The 21,843-nt window shown below is 42.1% G+C and overlaps 1 protein-coding gene across 3 annotated transcripts in view; it reads left to right on the top strand.

The window, feature by feature from the left end:
- apip (APAF1 interacting protein) overlaps positions 1-20,991 on the top strand; it is an 81,667-nt gene extending 60,676 nt beyond the window's left edge. For all 3 annotated transcript variants that reach the window (XM_061887394.1, XM_061887396.1, XM_061887395.1), the window contains exons 4-9: positions 1,867-1,915; positions 2,000-2,117; positions 4,125-4,260; positions 9,270-9,437; positions 9,522-9,664; positions 20,719-20,991. In XM_061887394.1, coding sequence (XP_061743378.1) covers positions 1,867-1,915; positions 2,000-2,117; positions 4,125-4,260; positions 9,270-9,437; positions 9,522-9,621 — 571 coding nt within the window. In that variant the 3' untranslated portion in view covers positions 9,622-9,664; positions 20,719-20,991. The remainder of the gene's footprint in view (positions 1-1,866; positions 1,916-1,999; positions 2,118-4,124; positions 4,261-9,269; positions 9,438-9,521; positions 9,665-20,718) is intronic.
- The last annotated feature ends 852 nt before the right edge of the window (positions 20,992-21,843 follow it).

The following is a 21,843-nucleotide window of genomic DNA, read 5'->3' on the forward strand; positions in this document are numbered from 1 at the left end:
GTTCCACGACCAGGACGAAAACCACACTGTTCCTCCTGAATCCGAGGTTCGACTATCCGGCGAAGCCTCCTCTCCAGTACACCTGAATAAACCTTACCGGGAAGGCTGTTTTTATTGGCCAAATCCACAGTTTCGTCCTCAAGTCTGTTAAAGCAGGAATCATACTATTTCGCATCATGATGCGTATGACTTGCTCCAAACTGATAAGTGAGAACATATGATCTGAGCAACACACATGCTCCAAACCTTCAGGTCAACTGAGCGGTGGAGTATTTTCATCCCTAATGTAGACCAAACAATTGGGATTCATAAAACTGTGACTGTTTGCTGGAGATCTACCAAGACCCTTCCTGAGAAGAGATGAGTACCAAAGTAAACGGTAGTAATCAGACTGAAAAAAAGTACCTATTGGTGCCTTATTTCGGTGCTAAATGAATGCAGACTCAGCCACCTGCAACACGTGCTTGATGCTGATATTCAGTAAGTAACATCTAGGACAGGGGTAGGGAACCTATGGCTCGCGAGCCAGATGTGGCTCTTTTGATAAATCTGAGCTGACATTGCTTAACATGATAAGTAATGAATAATTCCACTTGTATTCACAGTGTTAAAAGTAACTTTCAAAATAGAAAACATTCTCATGCATTTTTATTCCATCCATCCGTTTTCTACCGCACCTGTTCAAGAAGTTGCGTAATGGTAAGAAGTTATTTATTTATTATTGGTTAGTGTGGGGCTTGCCCCTCTGTGGGTTCTTCAGACCACCAAGCACCGAAATGAGAGCCTGTTTCAGGGTTACAATATTGTTTTATTTTTCAATAGGTCTCTCAGTTGCTGTCCAGCAATTGTATTTTTGTCTTTCGTTCTCGCTTGCGCTCTGGCTCCAGCCCCAACCCTGTCTTTCCTACTGGCTGCTGTTTATAACAGAGCGACAGGTGATTAGATATCAAGGCCCTGGTGGACCATCTACGCACCTGTTGCTGATTTCGAGGCCTGTCCTGGCACACCCCAGTTCGCTGCAGGCCCGCAGGCCACGCCCCCTCCACAGTTAGCTTCAGAATAACAATGGTATTACAAAGAATAAGAAACCTCTTATACCCTAGAAATGTTGGTCTTACTTAAAAATGCACGCGTTTAGTTGTGTTCAGTGTTAAAAAAAATGATATGGCTCTTACTGAAATACATTTTGAAATATTTGGCTTTTTGGCTCTCTCAGCCAAAAAGGTTCCCGACCCCTGATCTAGGAAGTAATTACACAGTCTGATGCTCTTTTTGAACTATATTGCTGGCTTTAACAAACCACCTACAGCCCTACACAACACAGCATTTCCTCAATGTGCACCATTCACGGTCACGGCGAGCGAGGTGCATTTACGAACCCCAGAATTGTGAGCATTAATATTACAAGACAAGCAAGTAGGTTTTTTTGTTTTAACATTCTCCGTGTTCTGTGTTGTTGTAGGTTTTCTTGCAGTAATAATGACAATTTGTTAAGGATTGTATTTCTTATTTTTTAATACATTTAATTTATTACCATTATTGAAGTATTTAAATTATTAGTCTGTCAAACGTGAGTGTAAAAAAATTATGTAAAAATAAAAAAAATGTTGTTTCCCTAACAAAATGTGTATGTTATCCATTTGTTAGGTACCAGGTCAAGCACCGTTTCATAAAGTACAGATTTGTTATTAGAATGGGTTTTTCCTGAGCTAATAAGCTTCTGAACGAAGTTGAAATCTCAACAAATGTTGACAGCAGTACATCTCTTGATTGTTTGCGTTTTTTCAATATTCACTGTGATGTCTGCTATCTTATCTCGTATATCCGTTTTAACACGCAGCCTTGTTTTTTTGTTGTCCTCTGCAGAGAGCACATCTACATTGCGCCTTCAGGGGTTCAGAAAGAGAGAATACAGGTCAGTCGAAAATCTAATGTTCCATGCCAGCATACTTTGTGGAAAATGTGCCAGAATCGATCTGATTTTTGTGTGTTAACACAGCCAGAAGACATGTTTGTCTGTGATGTGGAGGAGAGAGACATCAGCTGTCCACCTGTCTGGAAGAAACTCAAGAAGAGCCAATGCACTCCGCTCTTTATGAACGCATATACGATGAGAAGTGAGATTGTTTTTACATAAGTATCAATTGGTGACATTAAACACTGAGACAAATTGAATACACTGCATGTGTAATATGATGTGTGGGGTAGTCATGCAAATAGTGCTTGGAGTAATTGCAATGGTTGTAAATGAGATACATGTGTGCACAGGATCTTATCTGTAATATTGACTTGAGCTACATGTGGCATCAGTGAATTAATGTCCGTTGCCTTTTGTGTTTGCAGACGTCCACCCAGCTAAGGGGGAATGTCAGAGGATTTACCGTATTTCCTTGAATTGCCGCCGGGGCGCTAATTAATTTAAAACCTCTTCTCACTCCTGCGCTTACCAAAGGCATGCGGTAAAAGTAAGCGTGCGCTAATTATTTTTAAAGCCTCTTCTCACTCCGGCACTTACCAAAGGTATGCAGTAAAAATTTGAGTGTGATGTAACCTTGGACCTTAAATCCTACTCAATAGCTCTTAATCTCTTCCCTTTATGCGATTTCAAATTATTGAAATCAGCCTCCTCCATTCTGGAAATTATGACAGGGGAAGTGTCACTCGTGACGTCACGAGTTTGACCGGGCGGTAGAGATGCACGGTTTGCGGTCTCATCCGCGGGTCGGGCGGTTGACATGACGAAAAAATAGATTTTAATTAGATTCGGGCGGGTGGCGGTTGAACCATCCGGAATATTTGATATACATGGTTCTGGGATCGGTATCTTTTGCCATTCAAAGAGCCATTTAAGACCCGTGTCATGAAGCGAAGAAAACAATAGGAGACGCTATTATTCTTTTGAATGACTGCTGGCAGTCACCCAGTTTCTACGTATTAGGGCGTGCTATGAAGCCATTGGCTTTGTCACCCTCTACAACATGTACGATCTGCTTGTCAGTCCAGCATCATGTTGTGTGTGGCTTCCGCGGCAACACGCACGCGCACACGACTGCAAGACATACTAGGTGACACAGAGTACACTAATGGTTGTGATATAAACAATCTTAACACTCTTAGTAATATGCGCCACGCTGTGAAGCCACACCAATTAAGAATGACAAACACATTTCGGGAGAACATCCTCACAGTAACACAACATAAACGCAACACAACAAATACCCAGAATCCTTTGTATTCATGACACTTCCTGACTATTTTATACACCTCGCTAGCAGCAAGGCCCCCTACCCCCCGTGCGACGGTAAGGTGGGCGGGGTTGGGGGTGCGGGGGTGTAGAATATATTCAGGAAGTCCCACGGATACAAAGGATTGTGGGTATTTGTTGTGTTGCGTTTATGTTGTGTTACTGTGAGGATGTTCTCCCGAAATGTGTTTGTCAATCTTGTATTGTGTGGCTTCACAGCGTGGCGCATATTAGTAAGTGTTTAAGTTGTTTATATCACAACCATCAGTGTACTCTGTATCACCCAGTATGCCTTTTAATTTTGAGTGTGTAATTGCGGAAGCTGCACACAACATGTTGCCGGTCCAACAATCGGTTCGCACATGTTGTTGAAGGTGTCTAAGGCAATGGCTTCACAGCACACCCTTATTGTTGTCATCAGGATGAACGCTATTGGATAGTCGTGAGAACATTAGTGGCTCCGATTGACTTCATTACTCAGTGAAACAGGTTTATATACTCTGTGAGTGGTAAAGGCGGCCGACCACTGGTGTATTTTAAATGTTGGTTCGGGTGGACGGCGGGTGGATGACGACTTTGGTTTTGCGGTTGCGGATGATATACTTGCCTATCCGCGCATCTCTACCAGGCGGTAATACTAAGCACGCGCTAATTATTTTGGGAAGCGAGTTTGACCCAGCAGTAATTCAAGGCAGGCGCATACTATATGCCCTGCGGCAATTCAAGGAGATACAGTAATTGAAGGACTTAATTTATCATTACTTTCTAAATAAATTTGCCTTTCCAAATGGACATTCATGCATTAAGTTCTTTTATACATTTGTTTCTTTTTTTCCAAGAATGGAACACCCTCAAACTCAAAATCTTAACTCTTCCACAGGGGCACAGGCAGTTATCCACACCCACTCCAAAGCTGCTGTCATGGCAACACTGCTGTACACTGGCAAGGAGTTCAGAATAACACATCAGGAGATGATAAAGGGAATCCGTAAGGGCACCACAGGCACCAACTATCGGTATGTAATCAAGCTGGAACAATTAGGCTTTTTTAACGTGTTGATCAGTTAAGGATTATCTTGTATTCACAGCCTTTTAGGCCACGCTTACACTGCACACCAACTCAGATTTTTTTTGCCCTCAAGTGACATAGCTTAGATTTTTTTTTGCGAGTCTAAATGCTCCAAAGTGCTTCAAATCTGATCTTTTGGCATGAGATTCAGGCCACATCAGGAGGTAGTCCTGAGTCCGATTGGAATCTGATCGTTTCAAATGTGAATTTAGTATAAACGCTATCCAACCTGTATGTGAAGTGAATGTGAATTGTATTTATATAGCGCTTTTCTCAAGTGACTCAAAGCGCTTTACATAGTGAAACCCAATATCTAAGTTACATTCAAACCAGTGTGGGTGGCACTGGGAGCAGGTGGGTAAAGTGTCTTGCCCAAGGACACAACGGCAGTGACTAGGATGGTGTAAGCGGGGATCGAACCTGCAACCCTCAATTTGCTGGCACGGCCGCTCTACCAACCGAGCTATACCGCCCCACAAAATGGAATATGAACAGAAAAACCAAACTTGGCACAAAGGCACAAAAAAGGGAAAATAAAAGGATTAGCATGAGAGCTAGCATTAAACAAAAATATTTATGGAACATGTCCACAAAAAATCAACACTGAATATTGTATTGTTGCATTTCTTTTCACAGTTTATGAACTTACATTCATATTTGGTTTAAGTATTAATCAATAAATATACACTGCAAAAAGTTAGTCTTCAAAAACAAGGGACTGTGACTTTTTTCCGTCAGCTTTGGGCAAGCTACGTCACTCGTGTGCGCCAGAAAGCCGCAGTCACCAGCGGAAATGGATATTTCATCACAACACCCGGTTTCGGTTTCTATTTAAAACGACTGAATTTTCTGTGCATCATTTGTCAATAGTGTGCAAATAATAGGTTAAATGTAATACATGAATACCGTATTTCCTAGAATAGCCGCCGGGGCGCTAATTAATTTAAAACCTCCTCTCACTCCTGCGCTTATTCAAAGCATGCGGAAAAATTAATCAGGCGCTAATAATTTCAAAACCTCTTCTCACCCCTGCGCTTACCAATGGCATGCAGTAAAAAATTGAGTGTGATAAAAAAAACTATTACGTTGCCGTATTATATTACGTTATATAAGCTCTGCCTGTTGCATGGGAGGGAGCCCGAGTGCCCAGTAAGTCACGGGGAGAACATGCAAACTCCACACAGAAAGATCCCGAGCCCGGGATTGAACCCAGGATTACTCAGGACCTTCGTATTGTGGGGCGGATGCACTAACCCCTGTTCCACCATGCTGCCCTATTTAAGCCATGCTTGTTCAATATTCATTGCTAAACTTATTTGGGTCCCTATTAGGTCACAACTTATTGTGATCGAGGGAGTTGAGGTACAGACCGTGGACTCATTCAAGTACCTCGGGGTTTGGGTGGACAATAAGCTGGACTGGACTGTTAACACGGACCACCAGTACAAGAAAGGACAGAGCAGGCTGTACTTCCTCAGGAGACTGCACTCCTTCAACATTTGTAGAAAACTCCTGTGGATGTACTACCAGTCTGTGGTTGCCAGTGTTCTGTTCTACATGCTAGTGTGCTGGGGGGGCAGTACATCTAAGAAGGACAGCTCCAGACTTGAGAAACTGATCAGGCGGGCCGGTTCTACAATGGGAATGAAACTGGACTCACTGGCGACGGTGGCAGAGAAGAGGACTGTGGACAAACTAGTGAGCATCCTGGATGATGCCAGTCACCCTCTGCATAGTGTTATCAGCAGCCAGAGGAGCCTGTTCAGTTCTAGACTGCTTCATCCCAAGTGCAGGACTAATAGACTCAAAAACTCCTTTGTCCCACACGCCATTAGACTGTACAACTCCTCTCTGGGACGGGGGACAGGGGGTACTAGGATGACAGGGGATGCAAAACATTAACAGTGCAATACGTTTTCATAACATAGTCACTACTGCCTACTTTGGTTTGTTATATTCTTATTTTACTGTTATATTGTTATTCCCATTGTTTTTATTCTTTTTGTAATATTTCTCTATTTTGTTTTCTTTTAAACCCCCATTATTTACTTTTTTTTAAATTGATCTCAACTCTGTACACTGCTGCTGGAATTTTAATTTTCCTGAAGGAACTCTCCTGAAGGAATCAATAAAGTACTATCTATCTATCTATCTATATATCTATCTATCTATTAAAAGGTTAACTCGTTCAACCTTGCCCCGCGGCTTTGTTCAGTTTAAAATTTTGGCCCACTCTGTATTTGAGTTTGACACCCCTGATATAATCTCACTAAAACACTAGTAACACAATAAGCAGATAAGGGATTTTCCAGAATTATCCTAGTAAATGTGTCTAATAACATCTGAATCGCTCCACTGTCCTCGCCTTTTTTTTTTTTTTAACTTTTTTTTTTTTTTTTAATCCTTCACTCTCACTTTCCTCATCCACAAATCTTTCATCCTCGCTCAAATTAATGGGGAAATTGTCGCTTTCTCGGTCCGAATCGCTCTGGCTGCTGGTGGCTATGATTGTAAACAATGTTCAGATGTGAGGAGCTCTACAACCAGTGACGTCACGCGCACAATCGTCTGCTACTTCCGGTACAGGCAAGGCTTTTTTATTAGCGACCAAAAGTTGCGAACTTTATCGTCGATGTTCTCTACTAAATCCTTTCAGCAAAAATATGGTAATATCGCGAAATGATCAAGTATGACACATAAAATGGACCTGCTATCCCCGTTTAAATAAGAAAATCTCATTTCAGTAGGACTTTAATTCCCAAGGAAAACAGCACAGGGTCCATCGTCTTGCGGTGGTTTGGCTTCAAGCGGGAACATGTCGAATAGAAAACTTTAATTTTTCAAGTGTGGGGCACAAGCGTTATTACCAAAAGTAGCATTACTTCTAATATGTAGCATCATTTGAAAAGTCACCTCTTAATAACTGTTAAATAAATACAGTTTTGGTCAGTTGACTTAGTTGTGATTTCCTTCTCTGCATGGAAGTTTAAAATGAGTGGCGTATTTTCCGCACTATAAAGTGCACCTAAAATGTTCTCAAAAGCTGACAGTGCGCCTTATAATCCGGGCCGCCTTATATATGGACCAATATTGAGCCACAGCAGGTCTCACAACTACGGTAAGCAGCCGCCGATTTCATTTTCCCCCATAGGAGAAGAAGCGCGCGGTGCATGCTGGGATATATGACCGCGCCAAGCCGTGCCCGTTCATTTCCATTTGTGTGTTTGAATGTAAAGACCAATATCGAGATTGATATTGTGTATCTCGATATGGCCTAAAATATCGAGATATTAAAAAAAAGGCCATTTAGCCCAGCCCTACTACACACCATTTCTGTATTTTGACATTTCAAAGTATTTGCAGTAAAGTTAGTGTTGTGGAGCACTATGCTCGTTTTATTTGCATCACATACAATAGAATGATAACAAATGGGCTCCATTTAAAGCACTTTTCTTTCCCTCTTTTTAAAGGGAAACATTATCACCAAACCTATGCAAGCGTCAATATATACCTTGATGTTGCAGAAAAAGACCATGTATTTTTTTAACCGATTTCCGAACTCTAAATGGGTGAATTTTGGCAAATTAAACGCCTTTCTGTTTATCGATCTTTTAGCGATGACGTAAGAACGTGACGTCTCCGAGGTAATACACCCGCCATTTTCATTTCACATTACAAACACCGGGTCTCAGCTCTGTTATTTTCCATTTTTTCACCAATTTTTTGGAACCTTGGAGACATCATGCCTCGTCGGTGTGTTGTCGGAGGGTGTAACAACACTAACAGGGAGGGATTCAAGTTGCACCACTGGCAAGAAATCTGCCGCCAGACCCCCATTTAATTTGCCAGAGTGTCTTCACATTTGACCGGCGATGCTAAGACAGACATGGCACAGAGATGTATGGATAACCTGCAGACGCATTTGCAACGATTAAGTCAACGAAATCACAAAAGTGAGTTTTGTTGATGTTGTTGACTTATGTGCTAATCAGACATATTTGGTCGCAGCATGACTGCCAGCTAATCAATGCTAACATGCTATGCTAATCGATGCTAACATGCTATTTACGCTAGCTGTATTTACATTTGAAACTAGATACCCACATTTAATGCTAAACAAACACTTACCAATCGACGGATTTAAGTTGCTCCAGTGTCACAAGATGCGAAAGTCCTGATTATTTGGTCTGCACATTTTACCGGCGATGCTAATAAGGCAGCCATGCAATGTGCCACTTCATTAGGTACACCCATGCTATGGCCGAATAGCGTCAATAGCTATTCGCTCAATAGCTTCAATTTCTTCTTCAATTTCGTTTTCGCTATCTACCTCCATACTCCGACCATCTGTTTCAATACATGCATAATCTGTTGAATCGCTTAAGCCGCTGAAATCCGAGTCTGAATCCGAGCTAATGTCGCTATATCTTGCTGTGGTAACCGCCATAATGTTTGTATTGGCAGCCCTGTATGACGTCACAGGGAAATGGACAGTCTCATGGCAAAAAAAATCAAGAACTTTAAAGCTTCTTTTAGGGATATTCCGGGAGGTGTAAAATTTTGAAAAAAAAATCAAAAAATAAAACAAGCCACTGGGAACTGATTTTTATTGTTTTTAACCCTTTTGAAATTGTGATAATGTTTCCCTTTAAGGTACTCACAGAGCTTTTACAACATTGTCTCATAATCAATGCACTCTATGATGTTTTGAGGATTGAGGGGAGGTATGGCTTTGATCCCATGAGTTACTTGACAGCATTTCTATGACCTACTCCACCCTCCTAAAATCAAATCTGCATGAAGTTCTCAAGAATTTTTATTTTGGAACCATAAAATGTGATTTGATCTTTTCACTTGACTGACTGTGTGACAGGACAGTGTCAAGCTTCGAGGTGAATAGCTGTCAAGTGTGGCTGACACTTACTGATGGGTGAAATGTCTTATTGTGTGCTGCAGATATGATGACAACCTGGTGGTGCCTATTATTGAGAATACCCCGGAAGAGAAGGACTTGAAAGGAAGAATGGTTCAGGCTATGGACGAATACCCTGATTCATGCGCCGTCCTCGTCCGGAGACATGGTGTCTATGTGTGGGGCGAGTCTTGGGAAAAAGCCAAAACCATGTGAGCATTTACCGCTCAGTACTTTCAACTTTGAGAATCTTGTTAACTTCAAGCATTTGTATGTCATTGTCTTGTGTTTTGTAGGTGTGAATGCTACGACTACCTGTTTGATATCGCTGTCCAGATGAAAAAGTGTGGACTGGACCCTTCAGCGCTTCCAGTAGAAGAGAAAGGAATAGTTTGACATTTACTGTCGCCTTTTTAAAGAGACATTTGTTCAAAAAAAGGTCAGTGAACTTCAATCATGGAACAGATTTTAATCATTTTCCTTTCACGTCAGCCCTCCACCATTCTAATGGTGATTGCCGATTCAGAGTTGAAGGCATGTGATCCGGAAGGAAAGGAAGGGTTATGGTCTCGTGCACTGTGGGGAAAATCACTGTCTTCAGCGTGAACTTACTGTTATAAGTTAGTTGATCTGCGCTGATGATGGCTTGCTTTTACCTACATTGATGAACAAAAAATATAATCATTGCATTGATCATGAACACACTTTGATTAATCATACAATTTATTTTGACTGTACAAGCTCTTTTTTTTACTTTAACCACTGTATGTGGGCAGTGATCAGATCAATGCATACATCAGTGCAAAATTGAGTGAAGAGACTCTAACTGGTGTGTTTCCTAGCAAATTCACTCCAAAATTACAGTCTTGAAGAACCAAAGATAATGCTGTGACTAAGTTTTGTGAAAATACTTGCAAAAAACCATGAATTGATTAACGTGGACCCCGACTTAAACAAGTTGAAAAACTTATTCGGGTGTTACCATTTAGTGGTCAATTGTACGGAATATGTACTGAACTGTGCAATCTACTAATAAAAGTATCAATTAATCAATCAAACATTAAAATATGTTTCTGGTTGACATTCTGAGAGTAATATGGCATGTGCGTACAAATATTTGGGTCTTTTCTTCAGAAATATATATATATATACACACACACACACCTTTCAGGTAACCATCTTCGGTTAAGTTAAAGGAACATGCACAGTCAAAATAAATGGTGTGATTAATCTGTGTATATACATGATTACTACCATAATTTATTTTTTAATTAATCACAAGTTCGCTCGTTATTTTTGACCGACCTAATAAATAAATATACACATACATATATGTTATATGTATAGTATCAGAGATATACGTTTATATATATGTGTGTATATATATATATATATATATATATATATATATATACAAGGTGCACTAAAAATCCTTAAATTTTCTCAAAACTCAAAAGTGTGCCTTATAACCGGGTGCACCTAATGTATGGAATAATTTTGGTTGTGCTGACCGACCTCGACGCTATTTTATTTGATACATAGTGAAATGAGAAGTGTGACCAGTAGATGGAAGTCACACATAAGAGATACGTGTAGACTGCAATATGAGTGCAGTCACACATAAGAGATATGTGTAGACTGTAAATGACTTAAGTAAAGAACACCACAATTGTATATGTTCCGTTGAAAATATAGAACATTACACTGCGCTCAAAAATTTATCAACATTTTTTAGTACGATTTTGGTAAGCTACGAAGCCGCACCGCATGATAAATTGTACTGTGCTTCAATATACGAGTATCATTATGGTGTGTGTATAAGATAAGACATATTATCTAGCGTTTTTGCAAAAGCAACTTTTCTTACCTTCTAGTGCCTGCTGATCTGTATTTGGGATCTGCATAAGTCCAGAAAATTTCCGCCTTTGTAGTCCGTGACGAGACCGTAGCCGATAAGCTTCTTCTTTTTCTCCATCTTCTTTTATGGGAAATATATCCACCGCTGTTGCCATTTCTGATATAAAGTGGTGGAAAGTTTTTACTTATATCCGTTAGTAAACTCGCCATGAAAGCGCTAAAACATACCGGTGTAGTGATTTTACATTATTCACCCAAGGAACTTTGGTTATTAGAGAGTTCCTGTCTGAAGGTTTTTCACAAGACCCATTTCCGGCATTGTTGTTGTTGGACTAGTGAGCCACGGATGAGGAAATGCTGCTCTGTTGTTGATTTAATTAAAGTCTGAATGTCAATAACACAGTTAGCTCCATCTTTTGACACTTCTTCCACTCCCGTCCTTGCACGCTACACAAAGATGGCGCGGAAAAGAAGCTGCCGCAGGTGAACCGCGTAAATAAGAAGCGACTGTCAGAAGGCGGCTTGAAGATGATCCGTAAAACATAATCCATGCAACATTTTGACCGAAGAACCACCATTACATGTTATGTAGACCACAAGGAAGTGTTTTACATTTAGAAAAACAAAAAAAATGTGATCCCTTTAATGCGCCTTATAATCCGTTCCGCCTTTTGTATGAAAATAGACCTGACTAGACCAGCTCATCGGCAGTGCCACTTATAATCCGGTGCACCCTATGGTCCGGGAAATACGGTATATAAGTATGCAGTAAAATAATGTATTTAAAAAATTGTGTTTTTAAATGTAATGAGGAATTAAAAGATGTACTGTATATACAGTTGTGTGTAAGTTTCATACACCAATGTATCGTAGATCAACACAATATGCGTAAATAAGGCTTGACCTAAATTATGGCTTTTCTGTTGCACAACACCGTGTCACTTGTAGGTGAGTGACTTTTGTGCAGGCCTCAACAACTGCAAGTATCCCCTTGCACAGCATGCTTCTAATCCCCTGCTTACTCAAACTACAGTTGTGCCTTCACTGAGCTCCGTCTGAATTTCCTCGTTTCCATTTCCTCCACCACTGTATCTGCTCCAAACAGACCGCAGCCAAATATGTCACCGGCATATTTGAATTGTCCGAATCCTGAGATGTTCCCTAAACTTGTATCGATGAGGGATGCCAAAATAGATTCAACACTCGCTCATAAAATGAAATGACATTGTGATGCCCAATAAAAAAAATAAAAAAATAAAAAACGACGAGTTGTTGCAGTTTTGTTTACTTTGATGTGTTTGTGCTCGTGGGTGACTTGCTAAGGAATTATCATTTCAAGCACACAACCATTTAGAAGACAGAGAAAAAGACAATCCCTCAAGCGTGCAGATATTACAATGTCAGGCTTCCCTGTCAGTGATTATGTGCATTTCAAATTTTAATATACCTCTTATCTGTTGACATTCATATTTATGACTTATTTCAACAGTGCCGCATTACAAAGGACTGTGAAATGTACTTCGTGGGACTTTTGAGAGTTTAAAACAGTACAATACAGTTTCGAAACTGCAGAAATTGAGAACAATATGTGGGTTACCACATCTTCATGAAGCCTATCCACAATTGTACTATCCATTTACAAACCTAATTTGTTCTTCAACAGGTTTCGTAATTACAAAAGTTTGTATGTGGAAGCACATTTATCCATCCATCCATCTTCTTCCGCTTATCCGAGGTCGGGTTGCGGGGGCAGCAGCCTAAGCAGGAAAGCCCAGACTTCCCTCTCCCCAGCCACTTCGTCTAGCTCTTCCCGGGGGATCCCAAGGCGTTCCCAGGCCAGCCGGGTGACATAGTCTTCCCAACGTGTCCCGGGTCTTCCCCGGGGCCTCCTACCGGTTGGACGTGCCCTAAACACCTCCCTAGGGAGGCGTTCGGGTGACATCCTGACCAGATGCCCGAACCACCTCATCTGGCTCCTCTCGATGTGGAGGAGCAGCGGCTTTACTTTGAGTTCCTCCCGGATGACAGAGCTTCTCACCCTATCTCTAAGGGAGAGCCCCGCCACGCAGCGGAGGAAACTCATTTTGGACGCTTGTACCCGTGATCTTATCTTCGTCTAGCTCTTCCCGGGGGATCCCGAGGCGTTCCCAGGCCAGCCGGGTGACATAGTCTTCCCAACGTGTCCTGGGTCTTCCCTGGGGCCTCCTACCGGTTGGACGTGCCCTAAACACCTCCCTAGGGAGGCGTTCGGTTGACATCCTGACCAGATGCCCGAACCACCTCATCTGGCTCCTCTCGATGTGGAGGAGCAGCGGCTTTACTTTGAGTTCCTCCCGGATGACAGAGCTTCTCACCCTATCTCTAAGAGAGAGCCCCGCCACACGGCGGAGGAAACTAATTTCAGCCGCTTGTACCCGTGATCTTATCCTTTCGGTCATGACCCAAAACTCATGACCATAGGTGAGGATGGGAACGTAGATCGACTGGTAAACTGAGAGCTTTGCCTTCCGGCTCAGCTCCTTCTTCACCACAACCGATTGGTACAACGTCCGCATTACTGAAGACGCCGCACCGATCCGCCTGTCGATCTCACGATCCACTCTTCCCTCACTCGTGAACAAGACTCCTAGGTACTTGAACTCCTCCACTTGGGGCAGGGTCTCCTTCCCAACCCTGAGATGGCATTCCACCCTTTTCCGGGGCAAGAACCATGGACTCGGACTTGGAGGTGCTGATTCTCATTCCGGTCGCTTCACACTCGGCTGCGAAATGATCCAGTGAGAGCTGAAGATCCCGGTCAGATGAAGCCATCAGGACCACATCATCTGCAAAAAGCAGAGACCTAATCCTGCAGCCACCAAACCGAAACCCCTCAACGCCTTGACTGCGCCTAGAAATTCTGTCCATAAAAGTTATGAACAGAATCGGTGACAAAGGACAACCCTCACTGGAAATGTGTTTGACTTACTGCCGGCAATGCGGACCAAGTTCTGACACTGATCATACAGGGAGCGGACCGCCACAATAAGACAGTCCGATACCCCATACTCTCTGAGCACTCCCCACAGGACTTCCCGAGGGACACGGTCGAATGCCTTCTCCAAGTCCACAAAGCACATGTAGACTGGTTGGGCAAACTCCCATGCACCCTCAAGAACCCTGCAGAGAGTATATAGCTGGTCTACAGTTCCACGACCAGGACGAAAACCACACTGTTCCTCCAGAATCCGAGTTTCGACTATCCGGCATAGCCTCCTCTCCAGTACACCTGAATAAACCTTACCGGGAAGGCTGAGCACAATTATCCATAAGCAACAATCAATCAATCAATCAATGTTTATTTATATAGCCCCAAATCACAAATGTCTCAAAGGACTGCACAAATCATTACGACTACAACATCCTCGGAAGAACCCACAAAAGGGCAAGGAAAACTCACACCCAGTGGGCAGGGAGAATTCACATCCAGTGGGACGCCAGTGACAATGCTGACTATAAGAAACCTTGGAGAGGACCTCAGATGTGGGCAACCCCCTCCTCTAGGGGACCGAAAGCAATGTATGTCGAGCGGGTCTAACATGATACTGTGAAAGTTCAATTCATAGTGGCTCCAACACAGCCGCGAGAGTTCAGTTCAAAGCGGATCCAAGACAGCAGCAAGAGTCCCGTCCACAGGAAACCATCCCAAGCGGAGGCGGATCAGCAGCGTAGAGATGCCCCCAACCGATACACAGCCAAGCGGTCCATCCTGGGTCCCGACGAGCGATCCATCCTGGGTCTCGACTGTGGACAGCCAGTACTTCATTCATGGTCATCGGACCGGACCCCCTCCACAAGGGAGGGGGAGACATAGGAGAAAAAAGAAAAGAAGCGGCAGATGAACTGGTCTAAAAAGGAGGTCTATTTAAAGGCTAGAGTATACAGATGAGTTTTAAGGTGAGACTTAAATGCTTCTACTGAGGTAGCATTTCGAACTGCATTCCAGAGTACTGGAGCCCGAACGGAAAACGCTCTATAGCCCGCAGACTTTTTTTGGGCTCTAGGAATCACTAATAAACCGGATGTAAATATGAACTATGGGTTCAAATCGCAATACTCACAGCCAAGTTGCAAGGATGATTAAGAATAAAAAAAAAAAAAATCTATTGTACATTGTTGGCAAGCAGCCCCCGCGACCCCGAAAGGGACAAGCAGTAGAAAATGGATGGATAAGGTTAATCTTCATAGTGTGCAGTGGAAAGTAGGAGAAAGAGCCTGTGTTGACAACGCTGTGGATACTTCCTAAATGCTTCAAACCACACATTGCCTGTCTGTGACTTTCTTTGGACTCATACAGAGCTAGCACAACTATAAAAATGCTGTAAAAAGCTTAACAACACTTAAAAAGCACACAGTAGCAAACTGTGCTGACTGAATCAGCTCGAGAGTGCAATCTCGCCACAAATGGCTGTGCTGCGAGGCACACAACGGGCGGGTGAACACAGACAATCTTTGTACACCAAGCCATATTTTTATTTGCTCAGTGGCTCGTAAATCGAAAAAGTTCTTACAATGTGATCATGTTCTGTTTGGTTTTTGCACTCTGTCAGTTCCTGTTTTTTCATTCCCGGCTTTGTTTCCATGGCAACCCACTAGTTTTCACCTGTCCTCATGTTACGCACCTGATTCGTTTGGACTCGCGCTCCTGTTGTTAATCACCGCACCTCTATTTAAGCCTGTAGTTGCCAGGCAGTTAGCGGTTATTCATGCTGATGATCCATGCTGCCCTTTTTCATGCTCTTTTCTCGTTCCAAGTAATTTTTCTTTATTCATGCCATAGTTTGCAAGTTTTGTTTTATGTCCATAGTTTTGCCTTTGTGGTCGTTTTGTTTTCTTAGCCAAGTTTTTGAACCTCTGCTGAGAGCGCCTTTCGTTTGGTCCTTTTTTTTCGAGTTAAGATTAAAATCATGTTTTTACCTTCACGCCATGTCCGATCCTGTCGCTTTGCACCACGGGAAAACAAACCTCATCAAAGTCCACGTCATGACACAGTGAAGTGACTTGGGATTTGAGACACCTTTTTGAGCAATATTGGTTATTACTACAAACTGGAAATGAATGCACTTCTAATTACTTAACTGTGAGGTCATTTCCATGCTATCATATCAACCAATGCAATACATTACTCACAAACCGCAGGTTGCAGACCCCTGTCCGAGACTTACGGTCGTTGAAAAACAGCAGTGAACATCATAATGGCGGCTACAGTTTTGATGATAAAGGTATAAAAAAAATGATGCCAGATTGAAAATCTTAATGGGCCGCATCAGGTCTGGTCTACCGGCTACCATGCATGTGTGCTTATTGGAGGACATTTAGATCTATTTAGGGGCGGTAAAGCTCGGTTGGTAGAGCAACTTGAGGGTTCCAGGTTCGATCCCCGCGTCCGCCATCCTAGTCATTGCCGTTGTGTCCTTGGGCAAGGCACTTTACCCACCTGCTCCCAGTGCCACCCACACTGGTTTAAATGTAACTTGGGGTTGTGTCTGAGCTTGTATCATCCGATACATGTTTTTTGTTTTGTTTTTGCTGGTATCGGAGCAATATCTATAAAGGATCAGGAGGCACCATCACACCTCCTATGTCAGGGGTCGGCAACCTTTACCACTCAAAGAGCCATTTTGACCCGTTTTACAAAATAAAGAAAACAATGGGAGCCACAAAACTCTTTTGAAATTGAAAATGAAATAACACGGCGTGCAAAGTTTTTTTTTTGCTTTGCGCTATGTATAAACCAGGGGTCTCAGACATGCAGCCCGCACCTTTATATGAAAATTTCATATCAGTGCGGCCTGCGAGTTTTAATTGAATGCCGATTGCCAACCATCCCAATTTATCCGGGAGACTGACAAATTTCAGGGCAACTGTTCTCTCGAATGTCTGCTGATTTTCAACCAAACGACAATATTAAGGGCGTTCTGTGATGACATTGCTCTTAACACCCTCTACAAACGTAACAAACAGCTTGTCAGCCCATTTACATAATGTATGTGGCTTCTGCAGACACGTAAGTGACTGCAAGTCATACTTGTTCACACTGATGGTGGCCGAATAAACAACTTTAACACTCTTACTAATATGCGCCACACTGTGAACCCACACCAAACAAGAACGACAAACACATTTCGGGAAAACATACGCACTGTAACACGACATAAACACAACAGGACAAATACCCAGAATCCCATGCATCCCTAACTTTTCCGGGCTACTTTATACGCCCACCTCAACCGACGCACGGGGAGGAGGGGGGTTAGTTGGTGGTAGCGGGGTGTATAAATAATGATAAATGGGTTGTACTTGCATAGCGCTTTTCAACCTTCAAGGTACTCAAAGCGCTTTGACACGACTTCCACATTTACCCATTCACACACACATTCACACACTGATGGAGGGAGCTGCCATGCAAGGCGCTAACCAGCACCCATCAGGAGCAAGGGTGAAGTGTCTTGCTCAGGACACAACGGATGTGACGAGGTTGGTACTAGGTGGGGATTGAACCACGGACCCTCAGGTTGCGCACGGCCACTCTGCTACTGCGCCAAGCCGTCCCTATAATGTAGCCCTGAAGAGTTAGGGATACATGGGATTCTGGGTATTTGTTTGTGTTTATGTTGTGTTACAGTGCGTATGTTCTCTCAACTAACGCATTTGTCTGTTTTCTTAAGAAAACAACCAAAAAAAGGCCTGTGAGCCTTCAATGACGCAGTCCTAAATTCCTCCCTTCACGTTTGCTCTCTATTTGAACTCCCTCAAAAAGCTAATTTCTTAAAAATGTAGATTTTTATTTTATTTTATTTTTTTTAATCCTTACACTCACTGTTCTGGGGGCGGTGTACGTGTTTGGTAGTGCTCATTAATTGGCACTGCACGCATCGTGTCCACTGGAGAAATTATTATTTTTCCCAAGTGTTTTCAATTAGGTAAGAGATGTATGACAAGAACTGGAGTGACACCACTCAACCCATAAATTACTCTTCAAGTCGCATTAATGCGTTTGCCGCTGATGTCTCAGGAGAGAAGAGAACTCTCACTGCCGCTTCATATTTTCAGAGAAACTGATTCCGCTGCAGACGCGTATATAACTTCATGTAGACTTGTGGTGACGTCATTTCACAGACCACAGGTACTTTGTGTGTCTTTCACTTCATTTTGAAAAAATATATATCAGATTTGTCCAATCTTTTTCCGCTGAGGGCCGCACATTGAAAAAGCAAAGGATATAGGAGCTATTTTGATATTCATCATTTTCAAGCCTAAGTCCAAATATATTTTTTGTAAGGAAAAAAAAAAAGCCTGCATATCTGCTTTGTGTTATTAGCATCAACATTTCATCAATCGCGCTGTCCCCTTAGCAGAAAAACAGCCCCAAAGCATGATGTTTCCACCCCCATGCTTCACAGTAGGTATGGTGTTCTTGGGATGCAACGCAGTATTCTTCTTCCTCCAAACACGACGAGTTGAGTTTATACCAAAATGGATACATGGATGATACAGCAGAGGTTTGGGAGAATGTCATGTGGTCAGATGAAACCAAAATAGAACTTTTTGGTATAAACTCAACTCGTCGTGTTTGGAGGAAGAAGAATACTGAGTTGCATCCCAAGAACACCAGACCTACTGTGAAGCATGGGGGTGGAAACATCATGCTTTGGGGCTGTTTTTCTGCTAAGGGGATAGGACGTTCGATCCGTGTTAAGCATGGGTGTCAAACTCTGGCCCGCGGGCCAAATTTGGCCCACCGTGTAATTGAATTTGGCCCTTGAGGCAATAGCAAATTAACAATAGAGCTGGCCCGCCGGTATTATAACACCGCATTCACCGCTAATACTCATACTTTTCCGGGAGACTCCCGAATTTCAGTGCCCTTGCCGGAAATCCCCCGGGGAAACCATTCTCCTGAATTTCTCTCGATTTCCACCCAAACAACACCATTGGGAACGTTCAACGTCCTCTACAACCTGTCGTCCCGTCCGCTTTATCTCCATACAAACATTGTGTCGGCCCAGTCACATACTATATGCGGACTTTACACACAAATTCAAATGTATTTAAATGTATTATTTAAATGTGTTTAAATTTAAATGTATTATATATAGATAATATATAGCATCTACGCAGCAACCACTGAATTGAATTATATTATATATAAATATATTATTGTATTATATATTGTATATATATTGTATATGTATCGGGGTGGGACCTTATAAGTTTACTTCTTCCCTCTCCCTTTTGCGCCAATCTTGACATCTACAAAAGATTAGTCACATGTAATGTTTTCAATGTAGGTGTAAAAATATAGTATATATATATTTCTTTTGTATTTTATGTCATTCTTTTGTTTTGTTTGCATGGCTCAAAATAAACCATTCATTCACAAACAAGTGAATGCAAGGCATACTTGGTCAACCGCCATACAGGTCACACTGAGGGTGGCCGTATAAACAACTTTAACACTGTTACAAATATGCGCCACACTGTGAACCCACACCAAACAAGAATGACAACCACATTTAGGGAGAACATCCGCACCGTAACCCAACATAAACACAACAGAACAAATGCCCCACCTTGCAGCATTAACTCTTCCGGGATGCTACAATATTTGAAAATCGATTTTGAATGTCACTTTAAAGTTATACAAGCCTTGCTCGTTTAATATTCAATGCAAAACTTGTTTGGGTCCCTAGCAGAAGGTTAATTTGTTCAACCTTGGCCCGCGGCTTTGTTCAGTTTGAAATTTTGGCCCACTCTGTATTTGAGTTTGACACCCCTTTGATTGATTGATTGATACTTTTATCAGTAGTTTGCACAGTACAGTACATATTCCGTACAATTGACCACTAAATGGTAACACCCGAATAAGTTTTTCAACTTGTTTAAGTTGGGGTCCACGTTAATCAATCCCTGGTTTTAAGGAAAGAATGAATGGGGCCATGTATCGTGAGATTTTGAGCCAAAACCTCCCTCCATCAGTGAGAGCTTTGAATGGTTGACCAAATACTTATTTTCCACCATAATTTACACATAAATTCATTAAAATTCCTACAATGTAAATTTTAGGATTTTTTTTTCACATTCTGTCTCTCACAGTTAAAGTGTACCAATGATGAAAATTACAGACCTCTGTCATCATTTTAAGTGGGAGAACTTGCACAATCGGTGGCTGACTAAATACTGTTTTGCCCCACTGTAAAACAATCCAGATGGTTCTTTTCCTTTTTGTTCCGGAGGAGGACACGACGTCCACAGTTTCCAAAATCAATTTGAATTGTGGACCCGTCAGACCACAGGACTCATTAAATGATTAATCAAAGCAGCGGAATATAATTTAAAGCTATTTTTCTAATCGAAATAATCGATGAATTGCCGAAGCCCGAAATCATTACGCCATTTGTAAAGTGGATGCACAAGTTTGAATTTGTTATGAAATCCCTCTTACTAACGCAAGCTTGAAATAACACATGGTGTCCTTAAAGTCTCTTTACAATTTTAAAAAATGTGTCACAATGTCAGTTGACAAGATAGCTTAACCAGATGTCTTCTATTTGAATCAGTGTGTCATTAAAGTTTGTGATCACTTTTGTCTTTCAGTTTTCCGTTCCATCGCCACCATTGATGAGGCCACGCTACCCCGAACACGGCGAGAAATTGGGCACCGTCTTGGTGTGCTTCCTGCAACTAGAGGTGCCCGTGTAGACGTGTATTTAATGAGGTTAAAAAAAACTTTGACAACCACTGATTACATTTGAACAAATCTAGTCAGCTGCCTTTGTAATGTATTTTTTAAATGGTTAAAGAGACTTTATGGAAACCCTGTACGTCCGGGTCCAATATAATTAAAGCTGCAAGCAGCAATAGACGGGACCGACTTTTGCTGGTGTTTCCTGCCTTTATCCATTCAACATATCTTTACCTGCACATTACCTACCTTCCCTGCATCCTGGGGTCACACTTGTGCTTCTTTCTTTCACCCATACACGCTGGTGCTTCCTGCCATCAACCAGACAATATATATATTTACCTGCACATGACCTACGTTCTCTGTATCCTGGTGTCAAACTGGTGCCTCCTTCTTTCACCCAGTCAACATATCTTTACCCGCACAGTACCTACCTTCTCTGCATTGTGTGGTCACGCTGGTGCTTCCTGCTTTTACGTGGCCATCTTGAGACAGCAGCAGCGCATCGGTTCTTTGAAGTCTCGTATAATCAAAACGTGTTCGTCAACTTTTAATCAGAAGGGTTCAATCTCTCTCCTGTGGTAGTTTGAAGCCGACACAACCAACGCGCTCAGAAGAGATAATGTTTGAAAAAAGGTGACGGGTTTTTACAAAACTTTTGTTGTGAAGGGGTAATTGCCAACTTCCTGTTGATTTTTGCTGAAGGATGTCAATTAATGAAATGTAGGTCTAAGTGAGACCTACATAGAGGTTTTTGTTTCATGTCTCTAAGACATTCCTACCGGAAGTTACAAGCAGTTTTGTCTGTGTTTTCTTCCCAAGAGCAGTTTTGTCCGTGTTTTATTCCTAGGGGGCGCTATAGCGCAATTTTGAGTTTTTTTTTTTTTTTTTAATTAGATTGCAATATTTACCCGTCTTGATGTGTGTGTCCAGTTTGGTGAGTTTTGATGCATTTTAAGGGGGTCAAATTACAGCTCAAAGAGGCAAAAATTAAATTTTTTAGGAAACTTTTGTTTTGAAGGGGTTTTTTGCCAACT

This window comes from Nerophis ophidion, linkage group LG25, assembly GCF_033978795.1.
Source record: "Nerophis ophidion isolate RoL-2023_Sa linkage group LG25, RoL_Noph_v1.0, whole genome shotgun sequence".
Taxonomy (NCBI): domain Eukaryota; kingdom Metazoa; phylum Chordata; class Actinopteri; order Syngnathiformes; family Syngnathidae; genus Nerophis; species Nerophis ophidion.